This window comes from Aquila chrysaetos, chromosome 11, assembly GCF_900496995.4.
Source record: "Aquila chrysaetos chrysaetos chromosome 11, bAquChr1.4, whole genome shotgun sequence".
Lineage (NCBI taxonomy): Eukaryota > Metazoa > Chordata > Aves > Accipitriformes > Accipitridae > Aquila > Aquila chrysaetos.
The window spans coordinates 9,743,017-9,759,146 of record NC_044014.1 but is presented as its reverse complement, the minus strand read 5'-3'; the positions used below and the strand labels follow the sequence as shown (position 1 = coordinate 9,759,146).

Below are 16,130 nucleotides of genomic sequence, written 5' to 3'. Positions count from 1 at the left end.
TTTTTTCCGCACAGGCTATATCCTGATATAGTTATTCGCCTACCCTATGCTAGACAAACTGAGTGTTTTATTTGAATGAAAACTAAATTGTGCAACTAAAGTATCAGAAAGGTTTATATCAATTAAATGTTTTGTACAGCAGTGTTAAATTGATGCTAATATGGAGAGAGACATAAGGTTATGGAGAAATTATTTGTTTGTATTTAAATTTTTTTTTTGGTGTCTCAGGCTTTTGCAAGACTTTTCAATACAGCGGCAGTAATGGTCATTTTTTTTTGACAGTTGAGCTCATTCTAGCTCTGTAAGCAAAATATCACACTCAGAAAATCAGACAAGAAGCCGAAAAACCTGGGGCTTGTGGGTTTGTTTTTTAGAGATCAATCTTGTATGATACCTTCTTATTTCTGAATAAAATAGTTCCATGAGCACATTTTTATCTTTATAGTGTCCAACCAGTCCTGTTTAGTTTCTCTAACAAAATCACCTGATAGCCAATATACAAAGCAGTTTTACTGGAAACAATTAAAAGTTGTCATCCACTGCCTAGAGACTGAGCTGAGCGCCAAAATTTCCAACAAAGGCTCTACCTCAGACATACAACATAATAATGCTGTAGTTAACACAAGCATTGTCAGGAGACTTTCAAGTATGCAGATGTTATCACCATGACTGTAATGTTTGTCAGGTTGCAATCCTATATAAAGGACATCTTCAAAAAATTGCCGCTGCATAAGCAGCCCCTTCAATTGGTCATTGAGCTCTCCCACCCTCTGTCTCCTCTCTTAGCACTTCTATGAAAATCCCATTGCGATGAAAACCATACACTCCTTCAGATAAACCTGAAACAGGCAACACGTTCAGTGTTTCAGACATGACTTCATAAAAGAACTAGGTTAGATAGCTTATTTTATGCTATAGGGGTCAATAAAAATTAACAGAGAGAAAAAAGTACAAAACCAAAAAAAATTTTAAAATGATGATGCACATGATTTAAAGAAAAGAAAATAAGATACCTGTAGTGCTACAACACAGAAGAAAAATACAAAGTCTGTAGAAACAGTAACTCTGAAAATCAAGACCTTTTTAGTCCATTAATTGTTCCAATTCAGTCATTGCTTCTTGTTGGAAGCAATCAGATTTTCTGTGGAATATTTGCTATTAACTTAGGACTAAAGGATTAAATAGACAATGACTGAAAGAAGTCAGGCTTGTGTGACACACCACGTTCTTTAAGCTACTGCACGGCAGTTCACATAATTTGTCTATGGGTTAATATCAGTGTGATCAGTCCTTTAGCAAAACCTCTTCTACTCAGCGCTATTCAAGAGTTTTAAATTCACAGACACTCAGAGGTCTCACCAGAAGAAGTGCACTTCGTCGTAAACACCTGGAGTGGACACATTCTTCACTACCCATTTTTACAGCTCCAGTATTCATCTACTTTGGTTACCAGTACCTTTTAAGCCGCATCGCTTGTATCAATTTTTTTTTTGCATACCTATGGCCGCAAGGGAGGGAGGACCTGGCCAGTGGTCCGTCTCAATCTTTGGTATCTCGTTGGGTGCTGGTGCATGAGCTGCTGGGAACTTGGAGGACTTGATGATATCCTCGGAGGACTTGCTCTGTGCTGCCAAAGCAGCTGCATCTAGATGGCAATCAGGGAACTTAGCTATATAATAATCTGTATCTATATAAAGGTTGTCCTTATTTTGGCAAAATTTTATACTTTACAAGAAGTTAATTTTCAAAAGCAAACATTTTCATGTTTTGCTTTTCTAATTGCAGTTTGAAGGAAAGTAATGTCTTTCTCTTGCCAATAGATTGGAATCAAACCTTCCTATCTTCCCTCATCCCCACCCCCAAAATAACCTCAAATCAGCTTTGGATTTTACTAGGGTTGCACAGTGTTAGAATGATTAGGCAAGAGTGAGAAAATTCAGTCTAACAGTATTTGCCAATATCTCCTAAGGACAACTGATTATTAATGAAGATGAAACCAGATATATGTACTGATCTGCCTTCCCTCTAGGGCAAGAAAACAAATGCGTCAAAGGAAGAGCACTAATTTTAACTCTACCGATGCTAATTATTTCCTATGTTTCTGTGAAAAGCTGCAAAACAAACAAAAAATAAATCTGAAACAAATATGTTTATTTAACCAGTGGATTTTTTCTGCTGCATGCCCTTGCTTATTAGCATGCAGTAGTAGTAAAAGCAGATGTGAATTTATTAATAAATACTAAACTCCATTCAGATCAACTTGGCAGGGAAAGGCACTTGCAATGAAATGAACCTCACCAATAAAATATCTCATCAGTGGGGCATCCACTTAAGATTCCAGTCTAAGCCAAAGTCTCTTAAAAGCATGTGAGGATGTGCATTATGGCTTTCACTTCTTGACATAAAAAAAAAAAATTCCAATAGGATTCAATTTACATTAAAACCAGCCTTAACTACCTCTTATCTGCAAACTGTTAGCTCAAATCACCTTCTCTTATATGAAGCTATTGGATCAGAAGGAAGGATTCTGGACTTTTTTTTCCCTTATCTCTTTTTCTTTAAACAGAAAGACTTCTGTTAACAAAGTGAAGCACTGTGTTGCTCATCCAACATGTTCAGGGTAGTTTAGGAACATCAGTATTAGGTGTCATTGGGAATTCTGAGCATTTTATGACTGGGAAACTCTAAGCATAATTGCAGGTATGGAGGAAGCTGGTCAGAGTTTACAAAAGCATGACTTCAAACAGTACTTACGTATTAGAATTGGTGATGTCAGTGGTTAAACATTCACATGTTAATGGGAGGTGAGGAGATACATTAAAACCATAAAAATAAACAAAAATAATGTTAAAAGACTTTTCCCAAAATTAGCATATGGTTTGAAACTTATAAAAAAAAGAGGAAAAAACCCTGACATAATACCACAGCAGTGTTATTTGCAATGCTTGTTCCTGACTAGAGAATGGACATCCCGGGCTTTCCTAATCATCTCAGCTCAGTGGCTCTCAGCCAACCCTTCATCTAAACCCTGTAGTACTGCTAATTTGCGACTTACCCCTAAATACATTTCATTGGATAAAGGGTCTGCAAAGGGATGCAAACTCAGTCTTTAAAAAGCAGTCATCCTTCTTTCACCCCATTACATAAAAATCATCTCCTATTCAAAGTTTTCTGTTCACAGCAGAAGGGAAGAGTGAACACACTCCGTTATAAGGGGGACCCTGCTCTGCAGTACTGAAGACTGGCAAGGCAGTGGCCTTCCGCCATCATTGTCATTTCAGACTTGCTATAATGACGTCTACACCGAAAAGATTAGAGCACTAACACTACTGTCCAACTCAGAATCCTAACACCTGGAAAAACAAGTACAGCGTACTACCTGAGCTGTATCACAGGGTATCACAGGGCTTGAGAATCAAATTAGCCCTGCCAGTGGTAAGTCACCTGTATTATCTTCAATAATTAAAGATTCTTATTTAAAGCCATAGGTACATTTGGAATTCCAGTCTGATAATAACATCTCCATCTTTGCTGTTGAAATAAATTATTGTACTTTGTCTGTTTAAAATAAGGATATTCCATGAAGTCCCTGTCAGAGAACAGTCTGTTGTTAATCCATTTGAACATGATCAGTACCTGTATTCTGAAAACATAAACTTAAAGAAGTGAAATACAGGAAGGCATCATAATGCTAAAGAGACAGGAAAATCCCAGTTAATGGCAATTTTGCCATTAATATCAGCATGGCCAAGATTTAAACCATATGATCCAAATGAAACAACATGCTTTAAAACATAAACACTCAGCAGGACATGCAATAACAGCTGTTTCAAGCTTGGACTACTAATTTTTTATGCTTACAAAGTAAAAACTGAATGCTTTTCACTAGTCTGCATGCCTTTTAATTTAGTTGACACTCCAGTTTTGAAATAAGAAGGGAAAGATCATTTACCGTGTTGTTTGTAGATGGGTGGTTTTCTGTAAATGTTGACACCTTGATCTGTGAAATTGAGAAACAGAAAAATGGGAATATGAAAACTACTTCAGTTGTAGATAAAGATAACTCCAACACTAAAACAACAGACAGACCAAATCAAGGATGTAGCACAAGAAAAAGCCAGAAAGCTATTTCTAGTATTATACAAAATCAGATTGTTTAAAGAAAAGAAAACATAAGAACAAGTGAAAAGTCAAAGACATGTGGTATGAAGTCCTTTGGAGCTGATTCTGTAACATGTGGATGCATCCAAGTCATGAACCATTAATTTTAAACTTTCAGAAGATTATCAGTGGGATAAAAGTTAGAGAAGAAATGCAAACAAGCAAGACATTTCAATGGTGAAGATACAAGCCATTTGGGGAAAACTACCCCAAATAACTTTTGTGGAAAATTGTGCTTCAGTCATAACAGCTCAATTTTCTTTCCATCTGACTGGCTGGATTGAGCAGAGGAGAATGCAGTGAGCCTACAATTCACTTAAAAATCCAGAGAACAAAAAGGCTGCCTAATACACTGCTTTGAACAGTCAACAACAGCTATACTTCAGGGAGTCGAAGGGATGCTTTATGCACTGTTAACTAACAGACTACTAATTCTCAAACCACAAGGATAGATTTTATTTCTTTTTTGTAATTTTTTTTTGTAAGGCCTACCACGCTGCACATTATCAATGTAAATCAGAATAAAAGCACTTCCCAGAACTCTAATGCAGTAAATCTACAACATATCTAAAGATACCATATTTTTACAAATAATAATCTAAGACAGGAACCAGTCTGTTCTAAACTATCCTCCCACCCAAGCCCAACACTTCATGTATTCGGCACAACTACAAATACAAAAGTTAATCCAAAATCAGTGCTACAGTGCAAAAATCTGTCAAAATCTTATTAGAAGACCAAAATGAGCTACTGGGAACTAGAAAATTTATGTCAGAAACCCATTTGGCTACTTCATACTGCCTGAAAAAAGTTTTCAGTTATATTAGAATGAAAGATGGAAAAGCATTTTAGAAGTACATGCTGTTATCACAGATCCAATTAAAGTGCTACAGGAGACAACTCAGCCTTTGGCATTAAGGAAAGCTAACTTTAAAACTCTATTGAAACAGAGGCAAATCTTACTCTGCAGAACCCTACATCCTTGACTAAACAGGCAAATTCATTGCACACAAAGACACTGAGGTGTCTTGTTAGCGATCTGTTATGGCTACTTGACCAGCAAACAGGTATAAACATTACAAGGGTAGTCATGCAGTACTTTTGCGCACATCTACACCAGAAAGCTCTAAGGAGGATAGGAACACAGCTCCTTCTGTGGCTGCACTGCGCCAGCTGAAGAGGACAGCTCTCCCACCATGCTAGAGATTATTACTCAGAGCTATTCATGCAAGTAAGTAAGCTTTAGCTTACGCAAGTCAAAGTGAGCCAGGTTAGCTTAAGCAGTTAAAACAGCCTACTTTAGCCAAGCCAGGTCACACTTATTTAAAGGGAAGTTCCCACAAACAGTTTATCTGCCAGATCTGAGGAAAGGAGGAAGAGCAGTAACCTCTGGCAGTGTGAAGGGATACTAGACTGAAGGGGACCTGAAGAATAACTGGGTACAATAAAGCTTTCAGCTAGCACTGATGCAGTTAGAAGATGCATGTCCACAACGCTAGGGACAAACACCCTCATCCCATCAAAATCCAAGACAGATGATCTTCTCAGAGGCTGGAAGAACTGTGCAGCTCACTTCAAAACAAAGCCTGCCCTTTATAGAAAGGGCATCCTAAGGCATACATATCCTTGTGGATCTGCAGGTCTCTCTGAGGACACCAAGCCATTGCACAAAACAAGTAAAGAAACATCCTCATCTGCTTTAAAAAAAAAGGAAACACTAAACTACAACTGTTGGGTTCAAGACTGAAACAAGTTACAACAATCTGAATGAAAAACATATGTAATGGCTCACTGGTCAACTCTTTTCCGCATGTGACTCAAAACCAACTCCTCCAAAGTTAGCAGTTATGCTGGTGCTCAGCTGGTGCAACTGGGAGAAAAATCAAGCCCTGCATAGCTCATATCCAGCTCACAGGCCACCAACAGACCCTGAAAACCAAGGCATTCTAACAGTGAAGCACCTGAACAACAGAATAGGTAAAAATCACAATGAACCCCCCCCATTTCTTAATGCACTACTCCTCTCAGCAAGCCCAGGAACAGTTCCAAACCCTGAGGGTGCACCCCATGGTAAACAGCGTGAAACAATGGAGACAAGACAGAAGTTACAAAGGCTACATTCTACACTGTGACAGGACACCGAGACACATACAGTGCCAGCTCCTACCTGGAACATGGAAATGTTTAGGGGCCTGAGCGTAAGTTGGAGTGAGAGGGCGGCTGTCGGGCCGATAGGGGACAGGGGAGTTCCGACCGCTGGACGGCTCATTGCCTCCAATGAAAGAATGGAGAAAACAAAATGAGAAGAGGGAGAGCAATAAAAAAAAGCAAGCCCAATCAAACCCAAACAAAACTGGTGGAATCAAAACGTCCAGGGAGAAAAGAAGTTGAACCAAAAATATAAATACAAACAATAACGAGAACTGGTAGCCCTGGTGACTTTTTTTTCCCTGATATTCCTGCAGAGACAAAAATTCATGTTCAGGCTGGAGTTGAGGTTTGAGCAGCTCAGACTCATTCTGACGGCATGCAGGCAGGAGCTGTGTGCTCGTAGCTGGTGATTAGATGGGCAGCGTGGAAAAGAAGAATGGAAGGTTACTTGGCAATGATTTAGTACGGAGACTCGTATTTGAAGTTAAAAGTTGCAGACACAAAGTATAGCAGTTGATACGCAAACCCAAAATGAAACCAACTCCCAAGCAGATAGAAGCAGATGCTGGCAGTTACTACAGTTCCCTAAACCAAAAGCATACAGAAGCTAGAGATGGAAAACAGCTGTTAGGTCACTTAGCCCATATCAAAAGGCAAAACTGTTCCTTACACACTCTTTCATTGGTTTAGCTCTCTGGTAGGAAATTTTTGATATGGCAAAATCATTTGTAAAGTAATGCAGCCCATCTGGTGGCTGAGCCCATATCGTTGATGCCACCCCAAATCTCTGTCAATGCCAAATTTGGCTCTGGTGACAATACTTCACCACTGCTGATTTAGCAAATCTGAATCTAATGTCTAAAAACTTAAGTTCCACTTTGCGCACACCGTTTGTTCCATTTGTAGGATCGCTCTTACTAGGACTATTTCTTTGCCTCCTAACAATCCACCACAGCAATCCAACAGCCCTGAAAGTTCCCGTGTCTGTCAGGGCAAGAGGGTTGTTGCAGAATCATGCTGGTTGATCCCCAAGTATCAAGACTTAACAGCCAGATATCCAAACACATGACTCTGTGTGTACCATAAAATAATGTTGCTGCCTTTTACTCTGTGCCATTCTTCACACTAGTGCAAACTCACGCAAGCAAAAACCGTCCACATGGGTGCTTATTTCACATGGGTGTGGGTGACCACAATGGTGAGAAGTAGGGGAGCATCAAACCCCTTCCATTTTTCAGGTATGCACAATGGCTTAAAAAACCCTAGAAAAGCTGATTAACAGAGTAAGGAAAAAAAATGGGGGGACAGGGATGGCACAAGTACAGGAGGGCTATAAAACACAACAAAAAAGAAACTGCAGGCCTCCTTTCAGCTGCAGGTTTCCTATGTCCCATTAGAGGACCCAAAGCCTTGGACTCAGCACGCTTCTTATTTATATGTTTGGGGCAGAGGGGTGGAGGTAGGCTGAGGGGGAAGGAAAAAGGAAGTTGTCTTTACACTTTACACAGAAGTTCCTCTTTTACTTGAATGGTCATCTGTCAATCTAAAAGGCACCAAAAGGGAGAAAAACCAAAAAGCTCTGTACAAACCTCACTGAGAGAGATGTGCCACAGAGGCCTCTGCCAGTATGCAAGTTAATCCATCTGCATACACATTTTAAAAATTACATGCACAGTTCAGGGGGCTTGGCTGTAAAAAATTTGTCCAGAAGAATGCATGTGCAAAATTCATTTACCACTTGGATATTTCAGCCCTAAATGACATGATGTTCTTTCAACCACATGAGTTGATGATGGTTTTTTATTTTGGGTGCAGCAATGCTGAGCTTCTGGCCAGGTAACAGTAATTGCTAGGTTTACTAACTCTGAAAAGCAGTATGAACAATTAGTTAAAACAATACTGTCATATCTCAATCTATGGTCCTTTACTTGGCAATTCCAATATTGAGTTCTACTTGTCCAGCCTTTGAGATACTGTGATGGTGAAACACCTAGCTTGGTTAAGCTGATTTTACTTATGTCTTTTGCTTCTATTGAGAAACTAGAAGTTACTTTTCAGCAAAATCATCGTTTTATAGGGAAAAAAACATCAATATTGAGATGGCCTCAAGATATAGTTAACTGTAAAATATATAGCCTTTATAAAGACATGTCATTCTGCCTTTCTGCTTCCATTAGCAATTAGCATATTCAATGAAAGGGAAGAATCAAAAGGGATTTATTGACCTGTGGACTTGTCACAACAGAGGAGTCACAAATACATTTTACCTGTTGGGAACTGGTAGTCAAAATGTGGGTGTGTTCAATTTACAATGCCTCTATCACCAACACTACAAATACAGGGAAGAAACCCTTCTTATAGCCCCCTCTTTATCTCAACTAGACACAACTAAGTATGCTCATACCCATAAACGTATGCTTGCTCATCTTGTATCTAGATATTTTGTTAAGAGAGAACTGGTAATGTTGTACAATGCATACAGTACCAGGCAGGCAATTAGTGTGGTATAATCCTGCACATGTTGCTTTATGGATGTCTCCATTGGCTTGTATTTCCTGGGGTTCCTGTGCAGTCTCTCTCTTTGTAATGACTCCTACTAGTACTGACAAATGACTCTCCTTTACACTTTCTAGGATGGCAGTCTCATTACCTCCAACCACTGTGGGAGGCAATGGTACATCTACTTAGATTCTCATTAGACCATCCCTGAGGAACCCACTCTTGTAACAAGGCTTAAGTGCTTCAGATGCAGCTGTAAAATCACCCACATTTTATGAAAGCAGTGCCAACTTCTGTAGAATGTGCATATGCACACAGGAAAGCAGAGCTGCTAGACTGCCTGCACTTGCCTCCCAGGGCCTCATGGCCAGCCTGCTTGCAGCTTTACATAAAAGTAGTGGCTGTGCATGCTCTGAATTTGGGTTCCTTGCTGTGCCTGCACAGGTAAGTCTCTCTTACTATCTCAGATATGCCATAACTAGTGCTAACTCCACAAAGCAGCAAGCACTCCAGTTCGCCAACACTGTAGGAAAAACTGGTTCCCACACCCCTGGCATGAAGTTGAATGCATGTGTGTAGGTGGGTGGGGGATTTTAAGAGATAACGGAGTAAGTTTAATATAAAAATCAATCACTTGAACACAGCAGCCTCAGAAGTGAAATTCAGAGCCTTTTTTTTCTTTCATTCTGTTTGCTCCACCAGGTATTCCCAATTTCTATAGCTTCATTTGTTAAGCAGGTTCCCCTAGCAGTCAGGAATATAATTGCTTGCCTATACACAGCACTGTGTAATGCAGGTTCCTGCTGCCTTCTGAAGTGTTCACCACTGGGCTCACTGTGTGATTCACAAGGTAAGTTCACAGGATCAGGCCAAAAAACCCATATGCAATCAACAGTGAGCCTTCTGTCAACTTGCAACCAACACTGAGCCTTCTGTCAACTTGCAATTTAGTTGCTGTTTCTGAATAGATGTAGGAAAAAGAGCTCAACACCACCTGAAACCCTAAGTCCTATTCAGGTTTTGTTCTGAATGATATCATTCATCATCTTGTCCAGATGTGTAGCCCTTATTTCCCACACAAAACCGAAAGTCATGAAACAGCCAAAGCACGTCTGTTTTCCAGAGCAGAGCTTTCAGCTGCATCCACAAAACCCTGGAAATAGTGATCACACACAGAGAGCATTTGATTTCAGAGACCTGCCTCAGGAAAAGAAAGCAGGAACCTGTGAAAACCAAGGCCCAAAATCACTACGAAGGTGGGTAGACTCCTTATAGGAAGGTCTGTGAGCAGAGGAATACACATTACTTCGGAGCTCTTTTTACACGGAAGTCTTACAGGGGCTTTGCAATATTCTTGAATGCCTCTGAAAAATTCTAGGCATGTGAGATGCAATCCTGGCTCTCAATGAGGGTTTTGTCTCTGATTTCGTCAGGGTTTCTTTCGTTCATGGACTTGTTTTGATTCTTTCATAGCAGAGACAGTGCTTTATTGAGACAACACCAAATTCAATGGAGATTAAATGAAGTCTGAGCTGATGCATATTACACCCTCTTCCAGCTCGTTCAACATATATGTTACATCAACAAACTCTCATTAAGACCTTCTGAGGCACATTTAGCCCTTTCACTCCTCAAAGTTCTCTACATTTGGCCTGGTCTACAAGGCTTGAGCATTACGCTTGTTTAAGCATTATGTTGTATGAAAACACACTGAAACTGGTCTAAATGTCTATTTTTGTGGCTTGATGATACAAAATAACAGAGACATAACATGTCATGCCACTTTCATTATCATTATGCTGTTTGGAAATTATGTTTGGCATGATCCATATTATGTGACTCCTAAAGGAAAAAAAACCCAGAACTATAGCTTTATGAAATCTTTCTTACAAACTTACACCAAGTTCACCTTCCTGCTAAAAGTATAAGTGGCTTTAAGAAAGGCTGACCAAGTGAAAAGGAGATCACATGATGCCTCTTCTTCGCATCACTGCAAATGTATCTATCACATCTAATTAATCCCAGACAGTGCTCTAGCTCTCATTTCTGATATATTCACAAGGGTCCAATTCCCTAGTAGACACAGAAATGCTACTCTGAAGCTAAAATAATGCAGTTCTTTAAACTGAAAACAGACACCTAGAATACCCAAGGCAAACAAACCCCTATGGATAAGAATATCAAGGAGTTGCATTAGATGCAGCCAGTGCCAGAATAATCTCCTTTTTCTGCCACACAGACATAAAAAGGGGGTACTTGGGCAAATGTGGTATGCAAGGAGGATAAATGAAGAACCATGTGGGAAACCCAGATTAACCTCATCAGTTGATAACAAAATATCTATTTATGAACATGAAGTAGTGAAGAGGACAAACAATACAGCACAACTGGACTTCACTCAACACTACTCAAATGTTAAAAAAGAAAAAACACACAACCCCCTCGAATTATATACCGAACAAGCTGTATTATCGCTTCCTATGAAACCACTTACACCTACAAGTTGTAATAGTAGAGAGGTTTATTTAACAAAAATATTACCAGTCCCTATCATCTTGTCTTTCTTTAAGTGCATGTGCACTGTTGGTACATATACGCATATACACACTATATGTACTTTCAGAGTATATCTTATTAAGAACTATCTTCCATCATATTCCTTTTAGAGGACAAGCCAGAGCTTGCTCTGACTTAGGGAACATTATGAACATTTGTTCGTCTAATGTTTTGTGAGCACTTCGTTGATCACTTAACATGCTGGAAAAATTACAAAGGTCTTCAGGCCTTTTGACCTTTTGTACCTTTCAATATTTTGCATTAATGGGAAGACAAAAGCTTTTCCTAAGCTGTTTCAGTAGCTACTTATCTTCGCCTTAAACAAGTCATAGAAATAAAGACGATTTTTATCTAATTTAAGTGTAACATAGGATCTTATTGTATCTTTGCCTGCTCTGTGGGAGAACCTTCTGTTACCACACAGGTACATAGACACTGAATAAATCACTACCAAATCCTTCCATTTCATAGTGTTAATCCATTAACAGCCATAACTTTTTCACTATGAGATTTAGAATTATTTGATGGTCTTTCTCTGAAGCTTCTGCAGTGTTTCTTTTCAGAAAATCATGGATTCTTACAATGTCTTATGTGACATATCTGATAAGAACCATACCCACCCCTTTGTCTACAGTGCTTATAATCCCACTTGGCCTTCTGTAGCAATAACTGAGATACATACCTAATCTACATGCCAGGTAATTCTTTGAAATCTGAAAACAATAGGCATGGATTTCCAATAGTTCTTCTGATTTATCTGTTGAAGAAGCTATTTTCTCAACAGAAAAAGAATGAAAATGCCACTTGAAAGAGTGTGAGCATTGATTTGTATTTACAGCAAAGAAATGTTGAAATTGCAAGGATTATGAATTAACTGCATGCTGAAATGAGCAGTGTATCTATTTTTAAGGGTCCCAATGTTTTAAGTTTGAAGTGAGATTTTTTTCTATGTAGTGACAAAATAGGAAAGTTGAAAGTGCATATTCACAAAAATCATCTAAGAAAATTCAGGGGTAAAATTAGTAATGGTGATCGGAATGCTTGAAGAGTTGTAACATTGAGATCTATTAGCATTTCTTGAAAGTTCATGGCAACAACTTCTTTGCAACTGTTTTTGATTACCTCCAGTTTGATTATCTACATTAATCAGTGGTGCCAGAATAGAATCTATGTTCAACTTACTCAACTGTCTTTTTGAGCTCTTGTAGGTGATATAAGCTATGACCTTCTCCCCAACAGAAGAGATGGCACAGCCAGAGAGTGCTCTAATAGAAATAAAAGTAAAACCACATTCACAGAAAGCAAGAAACAAAACTAAAAGCTTATTGAGCTGAATGAGCCCCTTGAAGGAACACAATGAAAGAACAACCCTCCCCCAAATCAAACCATGGAAAATAACAGATTGAAAAAAAGAGAAATGACCAAATCCTCAGGTAGTGTAAATCCTTGCAACTCTACTGCTTTCAGCAGAGTCTGCTGATTCTCACTAGTTGAGGAGAGGCCTAGAGTTTTTAATTTTACTTTGTTGGGCACTAATTATTGTCAATGGGATTAACAATTATTAACTTCCTTGTTGCCATTGATCTTTACATAATCTTTTTTTTTTCTTCTCCGTATTTTTGATCACCTTGTTCTCACCCAGGCAGTATATGTAGTCAATTTTTAAATGAATGTTTTACGAATGTGGAAATAATAATTAAATTTGATATGCTAACTGCTGTAGTGATTGTTACGTACTGCTTTAGAAAAAAGCTAAATTAGGCACATACAGGTTCTAAATAGTAAATGATAATGCTTTCCTGTATATTTCTAATAGGTAATTGCTTGATGACTCTTCAACTAGGGCCCTTAGAAACGACATATTTCCTCTGAAAAAAGGACATTATGTCTATTCTAACGTAGTTTTAAGTGTAACGGCACATTTCGAGGCATGCTCAGCTATACAGCCAATGACAACCTTACGGAGATACACCTTATTAGCTTTGACAGAAGGCTAATAAACCTCCAGCCTGGAGGGTACTCCCTGGGGAGGCCTGGCTCCTTACCTTTGACATGGGGGATGAAGTGGTGTCGGAAGGGGGAGTTGGGGCGGGAGTCATGGTGAGAGGAGCTGAGACTGCTAGTGCGCAGGTATGACAACCGCTGCACACCAGTAGAGAGCAGCTCTGCGGCAGCAGGGAATCGGGGGGCAGAACAAAATGAAAACAAAGAAAAACAATAAGAGAAAGGCAGGGAAGGAGGCTTCAAAGGAAGAAAAAAAAAGGCATTGAACAATTAGGATTCTGAAAAGAAGGAAGGAGAAAAAAAAAAGGTTAAAGACGTACCGAAGGGTTCATAAATGTTAGACAAAATTACAGGAAATATTAGAAGAGAGGCTCAGATTTTAACTGCGTCACTAATTTAGCATAACATTTATTGGCTTAATGAGCTTCTGATCTATGCCTTGTTACCAAAAAGTAGCCTGCTACCACCATGCAAACATCACAAACATTGATGCTCAATTAGTTAAGAAAGCAGCTGTTTTGAAAAGTGCCTGACCAAAAAATGTTAGTCAAGAGGCATGCAAGCTGTTTTCTATTGTTTTAAGACATTCCAAAAATGCTGCCAACATCAGCTAGGGCACTGTGGGAGGAAAAGGCTGCAAACTTTTTCAAAACTTGTAGCACTCAAATTTTTGAAGAACCTTATGCTGACAATGTCAACACAGTGGTTCACTTCTCTCTCAAGGGCTAACCGGGAGCCAAAGAGAAGTTATCTTGGGCCACTGGGTTTATTCATAGAGAAATTATTCTTGCAAATAACATGATGATAAGAAGTGCCATTAGGAGAAAAACGGTAAATATGCATGTGCTATTATTCAACATGAATAATTACTGTAGGAAAATTATAAAGTAGCATTAACAATTACCCCAAAGCAGGGTAGCAAAGATGAAAATGATGAGTTCTACAGAATTACTTCTGTGTCATATAAGAAACAGAAACAGGTGAGCCAAAGATGAGATCATCTGAATAGAGATAAGTTTGAACAAGTATCTTCTCAGAAAATCCCTCAGGCTGCGAACTTTTGCAGATTTTACATTTGGATCCAAACTCTGGCTTGAGCCCATCTGCCCATCACAAGTTACATAAACGGAGACTGCTTCTGGGGAAGGTCCTTGACTGAACACAGACAGTAAAACTCAAATTACAGTAAAGTGTGGAATAGGGCCTGGATTTGTTCATATCCTTGATACAACTGATAGAAATGGAAAAATCCCCTCAGAATTGCCAGAATCAAGAGACAGAAGTTTGCAGCTTTTTCACGCTTTTAAGTCTCTTTCGGTTTCAGTTGTAACGTCATCTTAAAACACAGTCATGTTGTCAGCACTAAGTATCAGACACAATTTGCTTCTGTCCCACCTCCCTTGGGTCCTTTAAATAAGGCATTCACTGACAGACACAATTAGCTGCTTTCAGTCCACCCCCACTAGGAAATGGCTACAGCATTCAAGTTCCACAGTGGTGGCTCTATTATAAATCTTTAATTTTAAAAATGCAGCTCCTATTGTATATGGGCTTTTGGCATCCCAACTGTTCAGCTGTAATCACCAAGGAAGATGAAACTGCACGATTGTATCACTTGATTTAAAAACAGATCACAAAGATTTAATTCACTACCATAAACAATAAAATCAGTCTTGAAAAGTCTTCAATGAACAGCATTTAGAGATACATTTTTATGCATTTGGGTGTGCATGAACAGTTCATTTTCATATCTTGCTTTTATATACACAACCAGTAATTTTGAACACGCTGGGAACCTGAATGACCTGTACATTTTCTATATTGTACATCGAACTTGTGAACCATGAATCTATGTTTCAAAAAATGACTAGCAATTTGGAATATCTGGGGGTTTTGCTGCTGAATCTGATATTCTATGGCTGCACCAAGCTTTAAATGAATTGGTTTTTAGGGGGGAGGAATCCTACGTTACTAACTTCTGTGTAGTCAAGCCATAACTTTTGTTTCCAATATGTGATACGTTTCTCAAATTCCAGAATGAAGTTTGTGATTTGCTGCTGCAAATACTTGCTCGCTTTCAGAAACATACAAAGATTTAAAAAATAATTAATCAGAAACAAACCCAGAAGATCCATATTTATGATGTAAGAAACACGCATCAGCCTAGTACAAAAGACTGCATCAATCAAGAACAAAAAACAGGTAGAAAAGCAGATAGTAAAATATGGAACAATTTTTCAATTAATTTTCACTGCTAAGAGAAACAGGTGCTTCACTGTGCCACTAAGTGACATAATAAAGAAACAATAGTTTTACATATACTTCTAACGCAGTTGCCCTTACCAGGTCTGTGGAAATGCTGAGGGGAACGTGACATGGTGGGTGTGTAGCTATGACGACTGTACACTGGAGAATTAATGGAGCCCTGACTAGTAGACCTGTGAATCATGCGATCCCGAACATCTTGATAACCCTGCAGAATAGAAGCATTCACTAATAAATGTAAATGCACATTACACATTTTTAGCAGCACTTAACTTTCATGGATCATCAGCAGAAGCTACTGAAATAACAAAATCCCTTAAGATTTCAACCTACTTCATTATTACTGTTCTCTAATGATCTGTTCCAAAGACTCCAATTCATTTTTATAGTCTGGGTCAGAGTTCAGTCTTGGAAGGTACCAACTCCAAATGTAATTTCTATTAAATTCTATATAATCCCAGATTTGCCCACATTCCTGTGACTCCATAAGAGAA

The 16,130-nt window shown here is 38.8% G+C and overlaps 1 protein-coding gene across 21 annotated transcripts in view; it reads right to left on the bottom strand.

Moving 5' to 3' along the window:
• Positions 1 to 16,130, bottom strand: part of ABLIM1 (actin binding LIM protein 1) — a 212,467-nt gene that overhangs the window by 18,125 nt on the left and 178,212 nt on the right. For 11 of the 21 annotated variants that reach the window (XM_030030508.2, XM_030030492.2, XM_030030502.2 and 8 more), the window contains 4 exons: positions 15,715 to 15,844; positions 6,329 to 6,433; positions 3,953 to 4,000; positions 1,499 to 1,645 (listed from right to left, as the gene is read on the bottom strand). In XM_030030508.2, the coding sequence (XP_029886368.1) occupies positions 1,499 to 1,645; positions 3,953 to 4,000; positions 6,329 to 6,433; positions 15,715 to 15,844 (430 nt within the window). The remainder of the gene's footprint in view (positions 1 to 1,498; positions 1,646 to 3,952; positions 4,001 to 6,328; positions 6,434 to 15,714; positions 15,845 to 16,130) is intronic. The other 10 variants (XM_030030493.2, XM_030030500.2, XM_030030501.2 and 7 more) reach the window with 5 other exon arrangements.